This window comes from Petaurus breviceps, unplaced genomic scaffold, assembly GCF_028583685.1.
Source record: "Petaurus breviceps papuanus isolate PSGF00001 unplaced genomic scaffold, PetGlider_PUasm1.0 90397, whole genome shotgun sequence".
Classification (NCBI taxonomy): domain Eukaryota; kingdom Metazoa; phylum Chordata; class Mammalia; order Diprotodontia; family Petauridae; genus Petaurus; species Petaurus breviceps.
Window position 1 is genome coordinate 1628769 of NW_027187239.1, and position 23655 is coordinate 1652423.

General features: G+C 39.2%; 2 protein-coding genes across 2 annotated transcripts in view; both read right to left on the bottom strand.

The window, feature by feature from the left end:
• LOC138177395 (serine-rich adhesin for platelets-like) overlaps window positions 1-15778 on the bottom strand; it is a 33136-nt gene extending 17358 nt beyond the window's left edge. Inside the window, exon 1 of the mRNA XM_069108576.1 lies at window positions 13488-15778. Coding sequence (XP_068964677.1) covers window positions 13488-15778 — 2291 coding nt within the window. The remainder of the gene's footprint in view (window positions 1-13487) is intronic.
• A 115-nt stretch (window positions 15779-15893) lies between these two features.
• On the bottom strand, window positions 15894-23599 carry LOC138177396 (serine-rich adhesin for platelets-like). Its single transcript, XM_069108577.1, has 3 exons — window positions 21683-23599; window positions 18035-18646; window positions 15894-15959 (listed from the first exon to the last, which is right to left on the bottom strand). Exons 1-3 carry the CDS (start codon window positions 23597-23599, stop codon window positions 15894-15896), a joined length of 2595 nt encoding a protein of 864 aa, XP_068964678.1.
• Between the last annotated feature and the right edge of the window lie 56 nt (window positions 23600-23655).

Genomic DNA, 23655 nt, shown 5'->3' on the forward strand with positions numbered 1-23655 from the left:
TATATTATATTATATTATATTATATTATATTATATTATATTATATTATATGATATGATATGATATTATATTATATGATATTATATTATATGATATTATATTATAATCATATGAACAGTTAAGATGAGAATGAGGTTCAAGCATTGCCCTCTCCTCTTCCCCTCCCATTTTCTCCTCCACTGTAAAAATTCTTTCTTGAGTGTTTCGTTTTTATGAAATAATTTCTCCCATCCTTTCTATTCCTTCCCCTTCTCTTTCTCTCCCTTCCATTTTTCCTTTGAGATCATTCTAAAATAATAGACCCACACCCATGCCTTCTTAAGTAGACTCCTTCAAATTGCTCTGATGATCATAAAATTCTTAGGGGTTACATGTATCATCTCATTTGAGAACGTAAGCAGTTTAACTTCATTAAATTCCTTATAATTTGACACTCTTGTTTACCTTTTTATGTTTCTCTTGAGTCTTATGTTTGAATGTCAGGTTTTCTATTCATGTCTGATCTTTTTATCAGGATGCTTGGAAGTCCTCTATTTCATTAAATATCCATTCCTCCCCTTGTAGGATTATATTCAGTTTTCCTTGGTAGATTATTCTTGGTGCTAATCCCAATTCCTTTGCTTTATGGAGTATGACTTTTCAAGTCCTCCACTCCTTTATAATGGTGAATACTGAGTTTTGTGTGAGCCTGACTGTGGCTTCATAGTATTTGAATTATTTCTGACTGCTTGCAGTATTTTTTTTCTCAACCCAGAGCTCTGGAATATGGCTATAATATTTCTAGGAATTTTCATTTTGGGCTCTTTTTCAGGTGATGATCAGTGAATTATTTCAATTTCTGTTTTGCTTTCTGGTTCCAAGATATATGGGAAGTTTTCCTTTATAATTTCTTGAAATAGAATGTCTGGACTTTAAAAAAATCATGATTTTCAGGTGGCTATAAATTTTCTTTCAGTCTATTTTTCAGGTTAGTTGTTTTTTTTCCAAAGAGATTTTTTTTCATATTTCTTCTATTTTTTTCATTCTTTTGATTTGATTTTATTGATTCCTGATGTCTCATGGAGTCATAGGTTCTAATTGACCAATTCTAATTTTCTTTAGTGTTGTTTTGTTCCTCTTTTTACCATTTGACTAATTCTCATTTTTAATGTGTTATTTTCACCAGGTTTTTTTGCACCTCTTTTACCAAGCTTTTAATTTCTTTTAATAATTTTCTTGTCTTGCTCTCATTTCTTTTCCCATTTTTTTCTGTACTACTCTGATTTGATTTAAAATAAATTTGCTCTTTTTAAAAAATATCTTAGGGGTGGCTAAGTGGCACAGTGAATAGAGCACTTGATTTTAAATCCGGCCTCAGACACACACACACACACAAAACTAGCTGTGTGACCTTGGGCAAGTCACTTAACCCCAATTTCCCTCAAAAAAAGCAAAAAACTTACCTTTAGCCCTTTAAAAATTATTATTGGGCTTATATCTGAGGCTTTGCTTGTAGATGTGTCCAACTCACTGTCTTCTTCTGAGTTTGTGTCTTGAGTTTCCCTGTCATCATAGTAAGTTTTTATATTTTCTAGTCTATCTCCTGACTTTGGACTTTGGGCTCTGTGTTCATGGGTATGGAGTCCTGAGCTTTAGACGTTTACATCCTGCTATTCTTACATCTCGTTTTGGACGACTCCAAGTGCTTTTTGGTGCTTCCAGGTTGTGTGATCTAGGGAAAGGTATGACTTATGCTCTTCTGATCTCTTCTCTGGTCCTTATCCAGGTAGGGCACTTCCCTCCTTCACAACCACAACCTAGAAATGGGTAATGGGCCTGATTCTGTGCCTGGTGCTAGCAAAGAAGTCACCTGTGATACATTTATGACCAGGCGTTTGAACCTTTTACCGTCTCTGGGTATGACCTCTTCTGGTGCTGCTGCAGCTGCTGCTGTTGGCCACAGCCTCCAAGGTTCACAAGCTGGTATTGCTTCTGCAGTGCCTTACTCCTGGCCAGCCCCAACCCCATTTAAACAGATCTCTCTTTCAATCCTTCTAAGTTGGCTTGGGCTAAAAAAAGACTCATTTTCACTTCTCATTGGTTATACATATTAGAATTAAATTTGGCTTACTTTTCAAAAATTGCTGAAAAAGGAAACGTTGACACAACTTGGCAAAAACACTTCCTTTTCTCAACCATGTTGACTCTGTCCTCCACCTCCCCCCAACCTGTTTTTCCTATGTAGGTGAACTCTTCCCACTAGATGTCCCGTGCATCTGTAGGAGAGCATGCTCCAGATTTACATCTTATTGCTATTTTTCTTACTATGCCATTTCATTCTCTGAACTCATTGGGTTCTCTGGATGACTATTAAAAGTAGGCACATAAGGGTTTTGAAGCTAAGTGGTGCAGTGAATAGAGCACCAGCCCTGGAGTCAGGAGGACCTGAGTTCAAATCCAACCTCAGACACTTAACACTTGCTAGCCATGTAACCTTGGGAGAGTCACTTAACCCCAATTGTCCTGCCTTCCCCCCTACAAAAAGCAAAAAATAAAGTAGGCACATGGGTAGATAATCAACTGATATTTTCAGGGGATATGGATTCAGAGTATGTGAAATGTGGGGTAGATTAATGTTTCTTGTTTATTCTCATGTATTATTTCTTTTATTAACATATTCATGAATATGCCAGCATAGTTCTGAATCACAAAATATAACAACAGACCCTCCATATAGAAGACAGAAGCAAAATATTTATTCAGACACCAGAAAGCTGAATCCCCAAACCAGAAAGCCAAATCCCAACACCAGAAAACTAAATCCATCATAGCAACAAAGAAGTTAATACACCATAACATAGCAGGGAGCCAAACCATACCTAACTGTCTCCTTGCCTGTATCCTCTCCTACCTCCAGCTCTAACTGCTCTAACTTTCAGTTTCTTCTCAGCTCTGCTCCACCTTCAGCAAGCTACTCACACCACAGGCTCCATGTGATTACATTTGACCTCGGGAAAATCATATTCCAAGCTCTTTGATCCCTTAGTGTAGAAGCCACTAGGTCTTGTGTTATCCTGATTGTGTTTCTACAATACTCAAATTGTTACTGCCTGACTGCTTGCAGTATTTTCTCCTTGATCTGGGAACTCTGGAATCTGGCAATAATATTCCTTGGGGTTTTCTTTTTGGGATCTTTTTCAAGAGGTGATTGGTGAATTCTTTCAATTTCTATTTTGCCCTCTGGTTCTAGAATATCAGGGCAATTTTGCTTGATAATTTCTTGAAATTATCTAGGTGTATATAGGCTCTCTTTTTGATCATGGCTTTCAGGTAGTCCAGTAAATTTAAAATTATTTCTCCTGGATCTATTTTCCAGGTCAGTGGTTTTTCCAATGAGATATTTCACATTGCCTTCTATTCTTTCATTTGTTTGAATATGTTTATAGTATCTTGATTTCTCATAAAATCATTAGCTTCCATTTGCTCCAATCTAATTTTGAAGGAATTATTCTCTTCAGTGAGTTTTTGAAATCTCTTTTCCATCTGGGCAATTTGGCTTTTTAAGGCATTCTTCTCCTCATTGGCTTTTTGGGCCTCTTTTGCCATTTGAGTTAGTCTGTTTTTTAAGGGGTTGCTTTCTTCAATCAGGCTGTTGACTCACTTTTCATGGTTTTCTTGCATCATTCTCATTTCTCTTCCCAATTTTTCCTCCGTTTCTCTTACTTGATTTCAGACTCCTTCATGAGTTCCTCTGCGGCCTGCTACCAGTTCATATTTTGCTTGGAAGCTTTTGATGCCAGAGGTTTGACGTTGTTGTCTTCTTCTGGTTCCATGTTTTGATCCTCTTTGATCCTCTTTTGATCCTTTAAAAAGGATTTTATGGTTTGATTGCACTTCCTCTGTTTGTTCATCTTGCCAGCCAATTACTTGACTTTCGATCTCTTTGCCACAGTAGAACTCTGCTTCCAGAGTGGAGAGAGCTGCGTCCCAGATTGCTGGGGTTTGTGCAGTTGCTGCCAGAGATGTTGACATAGCTGTGAGGAGGGAGACCTCTCTGCAGCAACCACAAGCTTTGGCACTGGTGTTCCTCACCCCAAGACTGTGACCCAGATCCAAGCAGGTCACAGCAAGAGTGATTGGTTACCTTCTTAATGGTCGCTTGGTCCCCCTGTGATCTGTAGATCAAGAGCTTTAGAGGCAGCCACGCGGCAGCAGCTGCAGCCCTCTCTGTGCCTTGGCCACCTCTTGCCTCATGCTCTTCTGTCCCCTTCTTCCAACAGAGTTCCACACTGACCTTTTACTTTATCTTTGGTGTTTATGGGTTGAGAAATCTGGAAACTGCCACAGGGGCTGGTGATTCACTCTCCTGAAGTCTGCTCTGGTCGTCACTGGTTGGGGCCACCCAGGGGCCAGAACTGCGCGGCTCATGCAAGACTGTGCTCGGCTCCCAGCTTGATGCATTAGACCCTTCCTGCCAGCCTGCCAGCCTGCCTTCAGTGGGAGATTTGTTTCTCTCTGTCACTTTGTGGGTTCTGTAGCCCTAAAATTTGTTTAGAGTCATTTTTTTACATGTATTGGAAGTGATTGGAGCGGAAGCTCATTCCAGGTTTGTGCTTTTACTCCGCTGTCTCTGTTATTATTTCTTAATGCTTCACATTGTGTGAGGATGGCTCTTTTCTTCTTCTTTGTAATTTTTTTATTGTTTTAAAATTGTTGGATGGGGTGAGTGGAAGTTATGCTAAGATTCAACCTTTTACTCAATCACCTTGTTAGAAGTTTCCTTTCAGTTATTTTTAAGAATTTCATCCTCAGGATATGGAAGACATTATTCTGGACCTGTATATTTGTATTGAGATAGAAATTTCCCTCAAAAATCCATGGGCTAAATTCTAGGGTTGTATCCTAAAGAGATTATACAAGTGGGAGGAAGACCTGTTTGCACAAAAATATTTATAGCAGCTCTTTTTGTGGTGGCAAAGATTGAAAATCAAGGGGATGCACATCACTTGGGGAATGGCTAAACAAGTTGTGGTATATGAATGAAATGAAATATTATTGTGCTATAAGAAATGAGGAGCATATGGACTTCATAATATCTTGGAGAGACTTATATGTTCTGATACTGAGTGAGGAGAACAGAACCAGGAAAACAACTCCAAAAGACTCATGATGGAAAAGATATTCACATCCATAGAAAATAGCTATGGAGTTTGAATGCAGATTGAAGCAAACTCCTTGCACTCTTTCTTGGGGTTATAATTCTTCTTTACAACTTGACTAATGCTTAATGCCAAGGTATTTGTAGAGCCTATATCAGATTGCATGCCATCATGGGGAGGGAGGAGTGAGAAGAGAGAGGGGGAGAAAATTTGGAACTTAAGGGATTGTGGAACTGAATGTTATAAACTAAAACTAGATAAACAAATTTAATAAAATAAAATTAAAAAAAGTCCATGGGCTAGGTTCCTTATTTTTTTCTGTCAAGAGCTGTGTTCTTCATTGCCTTGAAGATCCTGGTCAAAGCAAATACTTAACCTTTAATAGATGTGGTGGAGAATTACAGGCTACAGCCCCAGCATTGTCCCTTCACCAACAAGATTTCCTTGGTGAGAGAGATGCTATAATTGTCACAAATAATTATTTAAGCATTAGAACAGTATATATTATATTGGAGCAGCAAAACCTTGTTGGGTTTTACCACAACTTAGATCAAATAACCCTTATATCCATTTGGCTCCTTTGGCATTTTCCCTACTTATTAAATAATTTTCTAGTTTCTAAGATGTTTTCTCGGTGAGAGAAATTATTATCTTATTATATTAATAATCAATTAATAAATTTGGATCCAAGCTTTTCTCCTCAATTTCCTCATTAAGGCCCAGCTCTTGTTAAAGTTCGTCTCTGAAGGATATTGGTTGATGGGATTACCCAAGGAACATGCTCTTCAATCTTGGATGAGACCCTACTGAACTAGGAGACCTAACTTCTGTTTATACTCTTGTCTATATGGTACTTGCAGTCTGGACAGTCCTTAACCATGGGTAAAGGAATCTCTGTCTCTGTACCCATTTATTATAGTTTAGGGTGACCCAACTCATGAAGGAGAAAATCAAGCAGAGTGGTCTGGATAGAGATAGATTCCTCTGTCCAGATTATTATAGGCAGCTGAGTCTCATGATAGAGCTATGTTCTCAGCAGGAAGGACTGAAGACTTTTAGCCCAATTCCTCATTAAATGTCCATCAATCAGAACTGATTTTCACTTGTCAAGGGAATTCCCTTTCAGAAGGGTTATTTAAAACTTTCAGGGTCCCCATTGGGTGTCCCTGCTTACTGACAGAAACCACTGACTATCAATTTATTGATTGTCAGCTAACCTAATTAATAAGTTGATTATTAATTACCTATAAACTCTGTCTCTAAGGATTTTTCACTCATCACATTAGACCCTTAGTATTGAGAAGGGGCTGCCCTGGACAGTTGATACCAGTATCTAGCCATTTGATATGTATATGTTCCATTGTAAATTTACTAAAAATTATTTCATAAAATACTCAAAATCTAGAGTTAAAGGAGACTTCAGAAGTCATTTACTCCAATTCTTGCTCAAAGCAACAATGTCAAATACAATATCCCTAGCAAGTAAGCTCTGCTTCTGTTTGAATGCCTCCACTGATGAGTGACTCATGAAGCAATCTCCTCAGTGTCACTTAAAATGTCCTCCCAAGTTGTTCATCTTTCTTTCCTGTTGAAAAGAAATTCTTTTCTCATATATTACTAATTGTCACCCAGTTCTTCCTTGTAAAGAACCAAATTCTACCCACCTATAACTTTGACAGTTGGGGGCAGCATATTGTAGTGCAAAGAACACTGATTTTAAAGTTAGAAGATCTGGGCTCAAACACTATCCCTTCTACTTACCAGATATGTGATATTGGGCAGTTTGTAATATCTCTATTACCTGAAATTTCCATATCTGTAAAACAGGTATAATTACCTCTATACTATTCACCTCAAAAGGTTGTTGTGAAAAAGTGCCTCGTAAACCTGCAAGTACTATATAGACAGGAACTCTTATTATCTCTCCTAGTTTTGCCATTTGGAATCACCGAAGAGCTCTAATCCCTCTTATCAATTAGTAAACATTTATTAAGTGCTTACTGTGTACCAGACCTGTACTAAGCACCTCTTCTGGGTAAGAGTCCTTTTAATATTTAGAGGTAGTTATCACATCTTCTCTAAGTCTCTTCTTTTCTAGGGTAAAATCCCTATTTCCTTTAAGCAATCCATTTAGGTCACAGGGATGGGGAACCTGCAGCCTCTAGGCCAAATGCAGCCTTCTAGGTTCTTGGGTGCAGACTTTTGACCGAATCCAAGTTTTAAAGAACAAATCCTTTTATTAAGGGAATTTGTTCTGTGAAGTTTGGATTCAGTTAAAGGCCCACACTTAAGGACATAGAGGGCCACATGTGACCTGAAGGCCATAGCTTCCCCATCCCAATTTTAGGACATTATTCAGTTTTCTCTCTGGAAGCATTCTAGTTTGTCAATGTCCCTTTGTAAAAGTTGGAAGAGTTGTTTTGATATGGTCTAAGCAGGAGGAAATAAAACAGGACTATATTACCCTTCTTGTCTCTGGTGTTCTAAATCAACAAGCCTTTACTAAACACTTACTATGTGCAAGCCACACTGACTCTCAGGTAGATAATCATCTTCAGGTGAAGGATCAACCTGTTAAGGAGGATTCTGGCAAGAATCCTACCAGCAACGACTAAGAGAGACACCCCCCTGTGATTGTCACAGGACTATTTCCTTTACCTTTATAGAGAGAGACAGTGGAGGCATCCTTGAACTCCTGGGGGATAACCTTCTTTTGTCACATAACATGGAAAAACCAGATTTTATATGAGCAATGGACTCTTCCATCTTGTAAATGAAGGAATAGAATCAACACCAAGTGTTTCGTCAGGAGAGAGGAGCAATGGTGCTCAAAACCTCTTCTTCAGTTGGAAATTTGGCTAGAGAGGGATTGACTTCAATTTGAGGTAAACAGTTTGATGGCTTCAGCATTGATTGATGATGGTCTACTAACACTATAGAAGTGTTCAACCCATTTCTCCAGGATCTTTTCCTAATCACTAATCAATGCAGCTCCATTAGCACTGAGTAGTTGAGATGCACCATACATCTTTGATCCATAAATAGCCTTCAGGGCATCATAAAAGCACTTTGGATTGTTACTATCTATATAAAACTGAATTTCATCTTACTGAGTCAAGAATCCTATATCTAAGCTTCAGTTATACTTTGCTTTTGAGGGAGTTAAATGCTGCTTCCTTAGAGACAGATGATCTATTCTGCTGGTAAACCTCGTGGAGTTTTCATTTTTCATTTAGCAGATTCCCCATGCCAGGAAATGGAATTGCTTCCATTTGAATTGACTTAGGAAGATTCTGAAGATCACTTGGCAGGATAAGGTCCTGGACATGAGGTCCTTTCTTGAGCTAAACTGCCAAGCATTCAAATTCTGCTGAAGAGAATAGAAACCTGATGGACTGTCCATGTTGTTTAAATGCCCAATATATGCTTGCCCAAAGGATTATTTATAGAGAACTCTCACAATGCAGTCACTTACATGGTGGTCAGAAGAAGCTATACAAAGACACTCTCAAGATATCTCTGAAGAACTTTGGAATTGATTATGTAACATGGGAGATGCTGGCAAAGGACTGCCCAGTATGGCATACCCAATCAAAAAAGACACTGTACTCTATGATCAAAGCAAAATTGAAGTAGCTCAAAAGAAGTGCAATATGCACAAATTTGGAGAATCTACCTCAGATGTTCACACACGCTATTTGTGCCTCTCCTGTCATAGAGCTTTCTGAGCTTGTATTCATCTGAACAGCCACAGTTGGACATACTGTAACTTGACTTTGACATAGTGATGTCATTTTGGTACTCTTTGAGAACAAAGGACGACAACCAACGGTGTGCAAGGTAATGTGGTAAGCATTGGGGATACACAAAAAAGGTGAAAATCAAACCAAAACAAAAAGTCCCTGTCCTCTAGGGCTGTCTTTTCACTGCACCACTCCCTCCAGTCTATTGGAGGAGCTCACAGTCTGTCTCCTTTTATCAATGTAGACCAAGATTAGATGTATTAGCTTTTGTGGCTGCCCTCTTGCAATTGTGCCTTAGTGAATTAACTGTCCACTATAACATAGAAGTGGTATTTTTTCAAATGAACAGCTTTTTGGCCATCTTCTCTATCATGTACTTATAAACATGCTTTTTTGAACTTAACATTAAGTGTAGAACTTAACATTTCTGATTTCATTTTGTTCATCTTACTGTAATGGAAATGCAGATGTAAAGATCTTCCCTGCCCCTAGGCTAAAGTGCACCTGGAGCCTGGGGTGGGAGGCTTGTTTTTCAGTAGATACCTTTTGATTGGCCAGTGGGTCCAGAAGGTTGTTACATTCTCTGAGCCAGGAGAAGGCTATATAAACCCTGTTTTGAGGCTTTGTTTTGGGGCTCACTTTGAGAAGTGTTCTGTGATTTGATCAGATGAGACTCTGGGAAGCTGTTGTTGAGAGTCCCCCGGCTTTGAAAAACCCAGATGTTGATTTGGTATGGATGTAATGGTTGGACCATTTGGAAATCTGTCTACTTGATCTGTTTCTGTCTTGATAATTCTGTCTGTATATTCTGAAGTTCGGGGTGCTGACCTTTTTCCCCTGAACTAGGTAAACAATGCATATGTTTGACTGATTAAAGTAAGCTTGTTAACCCATTTTAGTTGCTTTCCTTTACCAAAGCAGATCCAAGAACCTGTGTTGGCAGCTACCCTGGGGACGCCTGGGGTGCTTGCTGCTACACTTACCCTTTTCTCCCTTGATTGTCCTCCATGAGCCCCATTCTACTGCCAGGCTGGACTATATTATGTTCCTTCCATTACTTCTCAGTCTGTGCCTAGAATACTTCTGGCTCTCACTTCTCCTTTCAGCTCCTACCTATCCTTCAAGGTCCAGCTCAAATGACACCTCCATGAAACTTGATACTCCAGTCAGAAATAACCATTTGTCAGACCTGTAATAATACTTTAAAACTTATACTGACTGCATATTACTGAATCCTTCGCCCCGATTAGGTCCCCTGCCAGTTTGTAAATCCTCTGGGCAAAGGGACTTTGTCTTTATTACTAAGGTACTGAAAGTTGAAGCTACTGGAGAATAGAATGAATTGACTTAAGAGTTAGTAATTTCTCCTTTGTTGGAGAAGAGGCTAGGTGACTACTTTTTTTTTTTTGGATGGGATTTCTGTTCATATACAGATTAGGCTAGGTGGCTGCTGAGATCCTTTCCAACTCTTAGATTATGTGAATGCTTTTTTTTTTTATCTTTCTGTGTATGTGTCACATTGATTTTCACATCATATATATTTTTTTTTGTGGGGGGGGGCAATTGGTGTTAAGTGACTTGACTGAGGTCACACGGCTAGTAAGTATTAAGTATGTAAGGCTGGATTTGAACTCACATCCTCCTGACTCCAGGGCGGGTTCTCTATTCACTGTGCCACTTGTTTTCACTCTATTCACCTAGCCACCCCCAACACATAATATATTTTTAAAGATTCTGAAAGAGAAAAGGATGGGAAAGCAGAAGGGGAAAAAGAAAAAAAGGTAAGGAGAAGTAGAAGATAGAGAAGGAAGGAGTAAAAGAAGGGAGGAATAAGAAAAAAGAAAGGAAAGAAGAAAGGAAAAGAGGAAGAGGGAAAAGAAATATAGAAGTTGGAACAAAAGAAATAAAAAAGGAAGATACAATAAGTGGAAAGGGAGAGAAGGAAGGGAGCAATAGGGGAAAGGAGAAAAAATGGAGACAAAATGAAAGGAGAAAGTAAAAGAAGGGAATAGGGAAAGGGAGGAATAAGAGAAAGGGGGAAAGGAAGAAAAAAAAGAAAAGGACTGTAGTACAGAAAGAAAAGACCACCAGAGACTCATAAAAAGTAGAGAAGGAAACAAAAGAGAGTTTTCCCTTCATTGACCTCTCTGTCTTTCTGTCCATCCACTCATCCCTGAGACTTTTTATATCTTGTAGAAAGCAATGAATGCCTGGGCCTTCTGTCTTGCTTATTGGGCACTGTAGAAATAATGGAAGAAAAATGAGTCATTGTTAGAGGAGCATTGGTTCATTTAGTATTCAGTTGCAAAGATTATTGTTCAATTGTGTTTGACTCTGTGACACCATTTGGGGTTATCTTGGTTATTTTGGGGTTATCTTACACTGGAGTGGTTTGCTATTCCTTCTCCAACTCATTTTACAGATGAGGAAACTGAAGCAAACAAGGTTAAGTGACTTGCCCAGGGTCACACAGTGTTTGAGGCCAGATTTAAACTCAGGAAGATAAGTCTTCCTGACTCCAGGCCCAACACTCTATCTGCTGCACCACTCAGCTGCTGCAAGAATTTCGTATCCTATATTTAAAAGAAGCATCTGCTAAGTATCATAAAATCATGGAGATTTCTTTACTAAATAAAAGTCTCAATTAGAATTTGATAATTTTGGGGTGGGTAGGAGGGGGAGTGAATAGAGCACTGGCCCTGGAGTCAGAAAGACCTGAATTTAAATCTAGCCTCAGACACTTAACACTTACTAGTCGTATGACCTTGGGCAAGTCACTTAACCCTAATTGCCCTGCTTTCCCCCTCCAAAAAAAAAAGGAAAAAAAGAATTTGATAATTTTTACTTAGTTTTGTTTGATTTTATTTAGGACCAAAGCTGTTGATTGTTTTGCTTTCTATTCAAGTCTTAAGAGTCCTCGTATTGTACCATATATGGTTTAGTGGACTTGAATACATTGGTGTGAGTGGATGGGGTGGGACTTGGAAACATTAGTGTTTAACTGAGTTTCTTCCCATTAACATTATGGAATCTTCATGGGTTCTCTTTCCTCTTTGGAAGACTTTGTAGGTTTGACAGGTTTTCCTTTTTTGGGTGCTGAAGATGGTTGTATAGATTTATCCACTGAACTTGGACAAGGAGAAAAGGGCACTTGCATTGGTTCTCTCTGATGATGTGAAGAGCAAGAGGGGACTTGAATGTCGAAGAATTCATCCACATCATCTTTTGATAAACATAAAGTTGGAGCATGGGTTTGGATAGATTTTCTTGGTGGACTTTGTCCTGGGAAAGGGAGAATTTCAAAGTATTCCTTCAGTGAACGTTCTTTAGAAGAAGCAGGAACTTGTACTAATTCTTCCATTGAACTGGACTCAGAGGAAAGAGAATCATTTGGCAGAACCTTTGAGAAAGGGAGAATTTCTGTGAATTCTTTTGTTGTGCTTAGGGAAGCAGTAGCATAAACATCCATGAATTCTTCTGATGAAACTGGGCCTGACAAAGGAAGAACATCAGTGAAATTTTGCATGTAGCTTTGGCCAAGGGAAAGAGGAGTGCCCACAAATTCTTCTGATGAATCTGGACCAGATAAAGGAATAATATCTATGAAATCTTTTGGTGAACTTCGGGCAGAGGAAAGGGGACTTTGCATGAATTCTTCTAATGGGATAAGACCAAGGGAGGTTGAAACTTCCATAGTTTCTTTCTGGGAGATTTGGCTGGAGGATGGGAAAACTTCTATTAATTCTTCCTGTGAACTTGGGCTAGAAGAATCAGGGATCTGAATAGATTCTTTCTGGGAGCTGCTACTGGAGAGAAGGAAACCCATGGCCTGTCTCTGTGAAGCTGGGCTAAAAGAATCTTTAATAGATTCAGTCTGTGAGCTGAAAATGGAGGAAGGATGATCCTTGGAGACTCTCTGTGAACTTTCACTGTAAGAAATGGGAACTTGAGTGGATTTTCTCTGGGAGTTGATGTTGGAGGGGAGGAGACCCATGAACTCTCTCTGTGAAGTTGGGCTGGAAGAATCAGTAACGTGAGTGGATTCTTTTTGGGAGCTGATGCTGGAGAAAGGAAGGTGCATGAACTCTCTCTGTGTGCTTGGACTGTAAGAAACAGAGACTTGAATAGATTCCCTCTGTGAACTGGTGGTGGAGAGAGGGAGATCAATAAACTCTGTCTGTGAACTTGGGCTGGAAGAAGCAATAACTTGAGGGGATTCTTTCTGGGAGCTGATGCTGGAGGGAGGGAGACCCATGAACACTCTCTGTGCACTTGGACTGTAAGAAACAGGGAGATGAATGGATCGTCTCTGGGAGCTGATGCTGAAGGGAAGGAGACCCATGGACTCCATCTGTGCACTTAAACTATTAGAGTCTGGAACTTGAACTGATTCTCTCTGGAAGCTGATTCTGGAGAGTGGAAGACTCATATATTCTCTCTGTGAATTTGGAATGTACAAGACAGGAACTTGAATCAGTTCTCTGTAGGTGCTGATGTTGGTGGGAAGGAGACCCATAGAGTCTCTTTGTGAACTTTGGCTGTAAGAGATGGGAATTTGAATGAGTTCTCTCTGAGAGCTGATGCTAGAAGGAGGGAGACTTAGAGACTCTCTTAGTGAAGTTGTTTTAGAAAGAAGAATATGAATCAGTTTTCTTTGTGAACTGATGTTGTACAGAGCAACATCTAATAACTCTCTTTGTGAACTTTGGCTGGAAGAAACAAGAACTTGAATGGATTCTCTCTGGGAGCTGCTGGTAGAGGGAAGAACACCCATGGATTCCCTCTGTGAATTTGGACTGGACAAATTAAAAACTTGATCCAATTCTCTCTGGGAGCTGATACTAGTGGGAGGGAGACATATTGACTCTCTCAGAGAACTTGGCCTTGAAGAAGCAGAAATATGAATGGATTTTCTCTGGGAGATGCTGGATGGAGAAAGGTCCATATACTCTTTCTGTGAACTTTCGCTAGGAGAAATAGGAACTTGAAGGAATTGTCTCTGTGAACCTCTATGGGAGATATGGAGACCTTCAGGGAGTTCTTGTGGATGACTGAGAATCAAGTGAAGATGAACTTGCATGAATTCTGGCCTGAAACTTAGGCCTTTGAGTGCTAGAACTTCCATGAAATTACTCACTGAATGCTGGCTGACTGCAGCAGAAATTTTGTCCTCTTCAGGTTCTTTCACTGATATCAAGCCAGAAATTGGAATAACTGGTAAAGATTCCTTTGTTGATTTTGATCTAGAATAGACAGGATGAACTTCTAAAGATTTTCTTGTTGAACTTGGGCCTGGAAAAACAGGAGATTCAAAGGATTCTCTCAGTGAATTTGGGGCTAATGAAGCTGTGTCTTGTATGGAATCTCTTTGTGATCGTAACATTGAGGAAACTTGGAGTTCTATGGGTTGTTTTGATACACTTGGGCCTGAGAAGGAAGGAAATTGCATACATTTACTCCATAAATTTAGGCTTGAGAGGTGGGAAGGTTGTTTAGGTTCTCTTGGTGAACTTGAGCTAAGATAATGGCCTTTCTCATCCTCTGCATATTCTATTGGGGACCTCAAGCCAGATGAAGGAAGCACTTTTGTAGATCCTCTCAAAGAACTTGAAGGAGAAAAAAGGGGACCATCTAAAGACTGTCTTATTGAAGTTGCTCCAGAGAAAATGTGAAAATCAAAGGATTCCATCATGGAGTTTGAGTCAAAGAAAGCTGGATCTTGTATGAATTTTCTCTGTGAACTTGAAGTAGAGAAATCAGGAAATTCTATACATTCTTTTGCCATATTTGACTCTGAAATAGGAATAATTTGTGTGTATTTATTAATTAAATTTGGACCAGAGGGAGGAGGTAGTTTTTTGTATTCTTTTGGTGAACTTGGACTGGCAGAGTTAACACTTTCATTGTCTCTGTATTCTACTGGTGACCTTGAACCTGATGAAGGAAGAATGTGGTTAGAGCCTTTTGAGGACCTTGAAATGGAAAGAGGGGAAACTTCTAAGTATTCACTTACTGAATTTGGCCCAGAGAAAATAGGAAAGTCAAAGGATTCTTTCAATGAAGTTGGCACAGAGAAATCAGGACCTTGTCTTGATTCTCTCCGTAAACTTGACATGGAAGAAGGACCATCTACTGATTGTTTTAGAACATCTGGTCCTGAGAAAAAAGATGACATGGGCTTTTTCGGTAATCTAGGGCTAGAAATAGGAGAAGGTTGTGCAGATCCCCTTGGTGAGCTTGAACTGGGAGAATGAACACACTCACTCTCTACATATTCTGTTGGTAATTTTAGGTCAGAAGACATAGGCATCTGTGTAGATATTATTGAAGAGCTGGAAGTGTAGAGAGAAGGAGCTGCAAAAGATTCTCTTGTTGATCTGGACTCAGAGATAGTAGGAAATTCAAAAGATTCCCTTATTGAATTTGGGCCAGATAAAGCAGGAACCTGCATTGATTCTTTATGTGAAGTTGGCACAGAAAAATCAGAAGCTTCGATGGGCTGTTGGGATATGCTTGGTCCAGAGGAATAAGGATATGTAAAAGTCTTGCTTAATAATCTAGGACTGGCAGCAGGGGAAGGTTGTGCTGATTCTCTTGGTGAACTGGGGCTGGCTGATCGACTACTATCATTTTTTGCAAATTCTACTGGAGGCCATAAATCAGATGATTGCCGACCTTCCAAAGTTCCTTTGGAAGAAGTGAATGTGGAAAGAAGTGGGACTTCTGAGGATTCTGTTGGAAAACTTGGACCAGAGATAATAGGAAAGCCAAAAGATTCTTGCAATGAATTTGGGTCAGAGAAATCCAGACCTTGTATAGATTCTCTCCTTGAAGTTGATACAAACAAAACCCTTTGGCCTGAGAAAGAAGGAGTTTGTACAGCCTTTTTCAGTGACATAAGGCTAGCTGGAGGAGAACCTGGTTTTGATCCTCTGGCTGAGTGTGGACTGGCAGACAGAGCCTCCTCATTCTCTGCAAATCCTAGTGGAGAATGTAAGTCAGGTGATGGAAGGCTAAATGCTGCTGTTGTTGAAGTTGAAGTGGAAAGAAGAGGAACTTTTAAGGATTCTCTTGTTGATCTGGACTCAGAGATAGTAGGAAATTCAAAGGATTCACTTACTGAATTTGGGTCAAATAAAGCAGGAGCCTGTATTGATTCTTTATGTGAAGTTGGCATAGGAAAATCAGCAACTTCCGTGGAATGTTGGGATATGCTTGGTCCATAGCAATAGAGATATGTAAAAGTCTTGCTTAGTAATCTAGGACTGGCAGCAGGGGAAGGTGGAACTCCTTGAGATCTTTTTGAAGAAATTGAAGTGGAAATAAGAGGGATTTTTAAAGACTTTTGTGTTGAACTTGGCCCAGAAAAAATGGAAAATTCCAAAGATTCTCTCAATGAAGCTAATTCAGAAAAATCTACACCATGTATGGACTCTTTTTGTGAACTTGCTACAGACAAAATTGTTGGGCTTGAGAAAGAAGGAAATTGTGTAGTTCTGCTAAGTGATTCAAGTCTTGAAGGAGAAGAAAGTTGTTTGGATTCTCTTGGTGAAATTAGAGTACCACAGTGGACACTGTCATTCTCTGCTATTTGTCCAGAAGATTTGAAGCCATATGACTGAAGACCTTCTGTAGCTCCTTTTAAAGAAGTTGAAGGGGAAAGAAGAGGGAGTTCTAAGGACTCTTTGGTTGATCTTGGCCCAGAGATAACAAAATATTCCAAGGAATTTTGTAATAAATTTGATTCAGAGAAATCCAGACCTTTTATTGACTCTCTCTGTGAGTTTGTCACAGATGAAACATTTGAGCTTGAAAAAGGAGATTGTATAGCTTTATTTAGTGAAATAAGGCTACCAAGAATGTAAGCTTGTTTGGATTCTGTTGGTAGACTTTGTGTGGCAGACAGGACACTCTCATTCTCTGCCAATTCTCCTGGAGACCTTAAGTCAAATGATGGAGGGACTTCTGTGGTGTCTTTTGAAAAAACTGAAATAAAAGACAGTGGAACTTCTAAGGATTCTTTTGTTGGGATTGGACCAGAAATAATGGATAAGTCTAAGGACTCTTGCAGTGAAGTTGATTGAGAAAAATCTGGACCATGTCTGGACTCTGTCTGAGAACTTGCCATAGACAATATCATTTGACTTGAGAAAGAAGGAAATTGTATAGCTTTACTCAATTTCACAAAGCTAGAAGGGGAAACTTGATTGGATTCCATTGTTGAACTTGGGGTGGAGGACTGGATACTCTCAGTTTCTCTAATTCCTTCTGAAGACTTTAATTCATATGATGGAAGACTTTCAGTACTGCCTTTTGAAGAAAGGAGAGGAAAACCAAAAGATTCCCTTGTTGAACATTTCCTAGAGGTAACAGAAATGCTCAAAGATTCTAACCAGGATTTTGATACAGAGGAATATGGACCCTGTATAGACTCTCTCTGGTAGCTTTCCAGAGACAAAGCTTTTTGACTTGAAAAAGAAGGAACGTGTATATCTTTGTTTAATGAACTATGGCTATTAGAAGGAGAAGTGACACCACTTTGGGTGTCACTATGGACAGTCTCTTCCCCTGTGATTTCTTCTGGAGACCTCAAGCTAGATGACAGAAAATTTTCTGCAACTCCTGGTGAAGAAGTTGAAGGGGAAAAAAGAGGCACTTCCAAGGATTCTGTTGTTGAACTTGGCCCAGAAATAAGAGAAAAGTCCAAGAATTCTTGCAATATTTTTGATTCAGAGACATCTGGACCTTGTATGGACTCTCTCCTTGAGCTTTCAATAGACAAATCCCTTGTGTCTGAGAAAGAAGGATATTGTATAGCTTTGCTCAGCAACAGTTTTTTAGAAGGAGGGGAAGCTTGTTTGGAGTCTGTTTGTGAACTTGGAGTAGTGGACTGGATACCCTCCTTCTCTGCAAATTCTTCTGATAGCAAGACAGATGATTGAAGATCACCTACAGCAACTTGTGAAGAAGGTGAAGTGGAAGGAAGAAGAACCTCTAAGGATCCTTTTGTTGAACTTGGCCCAGAGATAATGGAAATGTCCAAAGATACTCCTGATGAATTTAATTCATAGAGATCTGGTCCTTGTATAGAGTCTTTTCGAGAACTTTCCAGAGAGAAAACTATTTGGTTTGAGAAAGAAGGAATTTGTATTGCTGTATTCAGTGAAATATTGCTATAAGGAGGGAAAGCTTGTTTGGATTGTCTTGATGAATTTGGGGCGTCACTCTGAACACTCTGTTCCTCTGTGATTTCTTCTGGTGACCTCAAGGTAGATGATGGAAAACCTGCAATTCCTTGTGAAGAAGGTGAAATGGAAAGAGGAGGAATTTCTGAGAATTCTTTTGTTGAACCTGGCTCAGAGATATTGGAAATGTCTAAAGATTCTTGCAATGATTTAGAGTCAGAGACATCTGGACCCTCTGTGGACTCTCTCCATGAGTTTTCCATAGACAAATCCCTTGTGCCTAAAGAAGGTGATAAGTGTAGAGATTGACTGGGTAAATTAAGGCCAGAAGGATCTTGTTCAGATTTTCTTGGTGAAATTGGGATATCAGACTGGATATTCTTTTTCTTGGTAATTTCTATTGGAGACATCACTCTAGATGATTGAAGACCTTCTTCAGCATCTTTTGAAGAAGTCAAAGTGGGGACTGGGGGAAATTCTAAGGATTCTCTTGCCAGACTTGACTCTGAGATAATGGAGAAGTCCAATGATTCTTGCACTGATTTTGGTTTAGAGACATCAAGGCTTTGTATGGACTCATTCTGTGAGTTTTCCACAGACAAAATCCTTATGAATGAGGAGGAAGGATATTGTTTTGCATTACTCGGTAACATAAGTTGGGAAGGAATGGACATTTGTTTTGGTTGTTTATGAGAATTTGGGGTGTCATAGTCCACATGCTTTTTCTCTGTAATTTCTATTGGAGACCTCAGATTTGATGATGGAACCCTTTCCATAGCTCCTTGTGAAGAAATTGCAGTTGAAAAAAGAGGAACTTCTAAGGATTCTCTTGTTGATCTTAGCCCAGAGATAATGGAAGAGTCCAAAGGTTCTTGAAGTGATTTTGAGTTAGAGACATCTGGGCCTTGTATGAACTCTTTTGGTGAACTTTTCACAGACAAAAACATTTTGTCTGAGAAAGGAGTAAAATTTGGAGCTTTACTTGGTGATATAAAGCTAGGAGGAGGGGAAGGTTGTTTGGATTCTCTTTGTGAAGTTAGCATGTTAGACTGGATACTCTTCGGAGACCTCAGGCTAGATGATGGAATGTCTTCCACAGATCCTTTTGAAGAAGTTGAAGGGGAAAGAGGGGGATCTTGTAAGGATTCTCTTGCTGAACTTGGCTTAGAAATGACAGAAAAGTCCAAAGATTCCCACACTGATATTGAGTCACACAAATGACCATGGAGGCACTCTTTCCTTGATGTATCAGGGTATGAATCTTTCTGAATAGAGAAAGAAGGAAATAGTATAGCTTTAGTCAATGATTTAAGGCTGGCACGAAAGGAAAATATTTTGGATTCTTTTGATGAATTGATGGTGTCATACTGGACACTGCTTTTCTTTGTAGTTTCTATTGAAGATCTCAAGCTAGAAGATGGGGGACTTCCCATAGCTCTTTGAGAATATGAAATTGAATGATGAGGAGCTTCCAAGGATTCTCTTGGTGAATTTGACTCAGAAATGTCAGAAAAATCCAAAGATTCCCACACTGATTTTGAATCACACAAATGACCATGGAGGCACTCTCTCCTTGATCTATCAGTGGATGAATCTTTCTGAGTAGAGAAAGAAGGAAATGGTATAGCTTTGGTCAGTGATTTAAGGCTCTCACGAAAGGAAAATATTTTGGGTTCTTTTGGTGGAGTTATGGTGTCAGACTGTGCACTCTCATCCTCTGTAATTTCAATTGAGGACCTCAGGCTAGATGATGGGAGGAGATCTACAGCTAATCTTGAAGAAGGCAAAATGGAAAAAAGAGGATTTTCTAAGGATTCTTTTGTTGAATATGGCACAGAGACAAGGGGAACATATAAAGGTTCTCTCAATGATTTTGAGTCAGAGACATCTTGACCCTGTATGGTCTCTCTCTCAGAGCTTTCAAAAGAAGGAACCCTTGTGCCTGATAAAGAAAAATATTGCATATCCTTTCTCAGTGACATTTTTCTAGTAGGAGAGGAAGCTTGTTTGGATTCTGTTTGTGAATTTTGGATGGCAGACTGGACACTCTCAGCCCCTGAATGTCGTTCTGTAGAATGTAAACCAGATGAAATAAGACCTTCTGTAGCCTCTCTTAAGGAAGTTAAAGTAGAAAGATGAGGAACTTCTAAGGATTGTGTTGTTGAACTTGGCCCAAAAATAGTCGAACTATCCAAGGATTCTTGCAATGATTTTGTTTCAGAGAAATCTAGAGCTTTTATTGATTCTGTTCGTGAACTTTCTACAGACATAACTCCTGCACCTGAGGAAGAAGGTAATTGTATATCTTTACTTAGTGACATAAGTCTAGAAGGAGAAGCTTGTTGGGATTCTCTTGAAGTGGCAAACTGAATACCCTGATTCCTTGCAAATTCTTCTGGAGAATGCAAGCCAGATGATGAAGGACCTTCTGCAATTCCTTCTGAAGAAGTTGAAGTAGAAGGAAGAGGGCCTTGTAAAGATTCTCTTTTTAAATTTGGGCTTGAGATAATGGAATATTCTGATGGTTCACTCAATAATTTTGAGTCAGAGAAATCTGGCCCTTGTATGAATTCCCTCTGTGAGCTTTCCAGAGACAAAACTTTTGTGCCTAAAGGAGGAGGAAATTGTTTGCCTTTACTTGGTGATGTAAGGCTAGAAGAAGGTGAAGCTTGTTTGGTTTTGCTTTGTGATCTTTGTTTGGCAGACTGGGAAGTTACTTTCTCTGAAAATTCTTCTGGAGAATGCAAGCCAGATGATGGAAGTCCCTCTGCAGTTCCTTTTGAAGTAGTTGAAGTGGAAAGAGGAGGAACTTTTAAGCATTCTCTGGTTGAATTTGGCTCAAAAATAATAGAAATTTCCAAAGATTCTTGCAACAATTGTGATTCGAAAACTTCTGGACCTTTTATGGATTCTCTCTGTGAGCTTATTAGAGACATATCTTTTTGGCTTGAGAAAGAAGGAAATTGTACAGCTTTATTGCATGACATAAGACTGAAAGGAGGTAAAATCTCTTTCATTTCTATTGGTGAACTTAGAATGTCAGACTGAAGCCTCTCATCCCTTATACATTTTACTACAGAGCTTAAGCCAGATGATGGAATACCTTTTTCAGCTCCTTTTGGAAAAATTGAAATGGGAAGACTAGGAATTTCTGAGGATTCTCTTGTTGAACTTGGCCTAGGGGCAATGGAAAATTCCAAAGATTCTTGAAATGCCTTTGAGTCTGAGATATCTAGACCTTTTATGGACTTTCTAGGTGAGCTTTCCACAGAAGAAATACTTATGCTTGAGAAAGAAGAATTTTGCATAGCTTTGCTCAGTGACATTTTTCTAGAATCAAGGAAAACTTGTTTGAATTCTATTTGTGAACTTTGGATTGCAAACTGGACACTCTCAGTCTCTGCATATTGATTTGTAGAATATAAGCCAGATGATGTAAGACCTTTCATTGCCTCTGTTAAAGAAGTTGAAGTAGAAAGAAGGGGAACTTCTGAGGATTCTCTTGATGACTTTGGCCCAGAAATAAAGGAAGAGTCAGGCAATTTTTGCAATGATTTTGACTCAGAGTAATTTGGAGCTTTTATTGATTCTGTATGTGAACTTGCTACATACATAACTCTTGTGTCTGAGGAAGAAGGAAATTGGATAGCTTTGCTCAGTGACTTAAGGCTGGAAAGAAGCAATGCTTGTTTGAATTCATTTGATTGACTTGGTGTGACAGATTGGACATTTTCTTTTGTCAAAGTTGAGCCTGAGACAAAGTGAGTTTCCACTGATTCTTGTACTGAATGTTGGACTGAAAGAGAGGAAACTCCTGTGTGTTCCCTTGATATAACTGTACCAGAGAAAGAAGAAATTTTCTCATGTTTGCTCAATGAAATTCCCCTATTTAAAGTGGGAAGCTCCTCGGACAGTTCTGCTAGTGAGGGTACTCCCGTAGACTCACTTGCTGAACTTGTGCTAGAAATAGAAGGAACTTGCACAGATTGGCTCAAAGAAATGAGACTTAAGGAAGAAGGAAATTGGATAGATTTGTTTGATGTATATAATACCAAGGGAGAAGAAACTTGCGAAGATTTGTTCACTGAAAAAGCATTAGAAGTTAAGGCTTGTTTAAGTTTTGTTGAAATTATGTCAGAGGATCCAGGAAATAGTTTGGACTCTTTTGATGAAACTTGAACTATAAATGATGGAACATCTCCTATGTCTATGCTTGATGAACTTGTGCTATAAAAAGAAGGAACTTGTGTAGATTTTCTTATAGAAATAGCACCAGAGTTACAGGGAACTTGTTCATTTTCTATTGGTGAACATGTATCAGCAAAATCACGAAGTTGTAGGACTTCTTTGGATGAAACCACTGGCACACCTATGCATATTGTGGATGAATTTTGGGAAGAGAGTGAGGGATTTTGTGTTGATTTGCAAATAGAAACGGCAGGGGATGTAGAGGGAATTTGTACAGTGTCTCTTGGGAAACTCACATGAGGAGATTGCATAGATGCTCTTGATGAAGCTGGAACTGAGAAAGATGAAATATCTTCTGTACTTACAGCTGATAAACTTGGATCAGAGAAAGAAGGAATCTGAGTAGATTTGTTCATTGCAAGAGAATAATGGGTAGATGGAACTTGTACGATTCCTCTTAGTAAATTTATATCAGATAACTCAGGGACTTGCATGGATTTTCTAGATGAAAATGGACCTGGGAAAGACAGAATTTCTTCCATACAAACAGTTGATGAAGATAGGTGAGACAAACCAGAAATTTGTGTGGATTTACTCACTGAAAGTGTGTGAATGTTAGAGGGAATTTCCATGGCATCCTTAAGAGAAATTGTAGGAGAACAATCAGGATATTGAATCGGTTCTTTTGATGTAACTAAAACTGGGAAAGATGAAATTTCATCTATGCATGTTGTGGATATACTTGGGTCAGAGAAAATAGGAACTTGTGTGGATTTGCTCAATAGGATAGTGTGAATCCAAGGAGGAACTTGCATGGTATTCTGAGAAGAAATTTTGGCGGTGGAATCAGGAACTTGTATGAATGTTTTTGATGGAACTAGACTTGGGAATGATGAAATTTCTTCTTTGAATATGGTGGACGTACTTGGGTCAGACACATTAGGAATGTGTGACATAGCCAGGATGGCAGAAGGAGTTTGCATGGGTTCCTGTGGCAATCTTGTGTCAGAGACATGAGGAACTTGCATGGATTCTCTGCATGAAAATGGACCTGGGGAAGGCATAATTTCTTTTGTGCTGAGAGTCAACAATGATAGTTGTGACAAACCAAGACTTTGTTCAGATTTACTAACTGAAAGAGTGTGAATTCTAGAGGGAAGTTGAATGACATCTTGAGAAGAACTTGTGGCAGAACAGTCGGGAACTTGTATAGGTTCTTTTGATGAAACTGGAAGTTGGAATGATGAAATTTCATCAATGCCTGTTGTCGATGTACTTACGTCAGAGAAAATTGGAACTTGAGTGGATTTGCTCAGAACAGTGTGAATCCAAGGAGGTACTTTCATGGCATTCTCAGATGAAACTTTGGCAGTGGAATCAGGAAATTCTTTTGATGGGACTA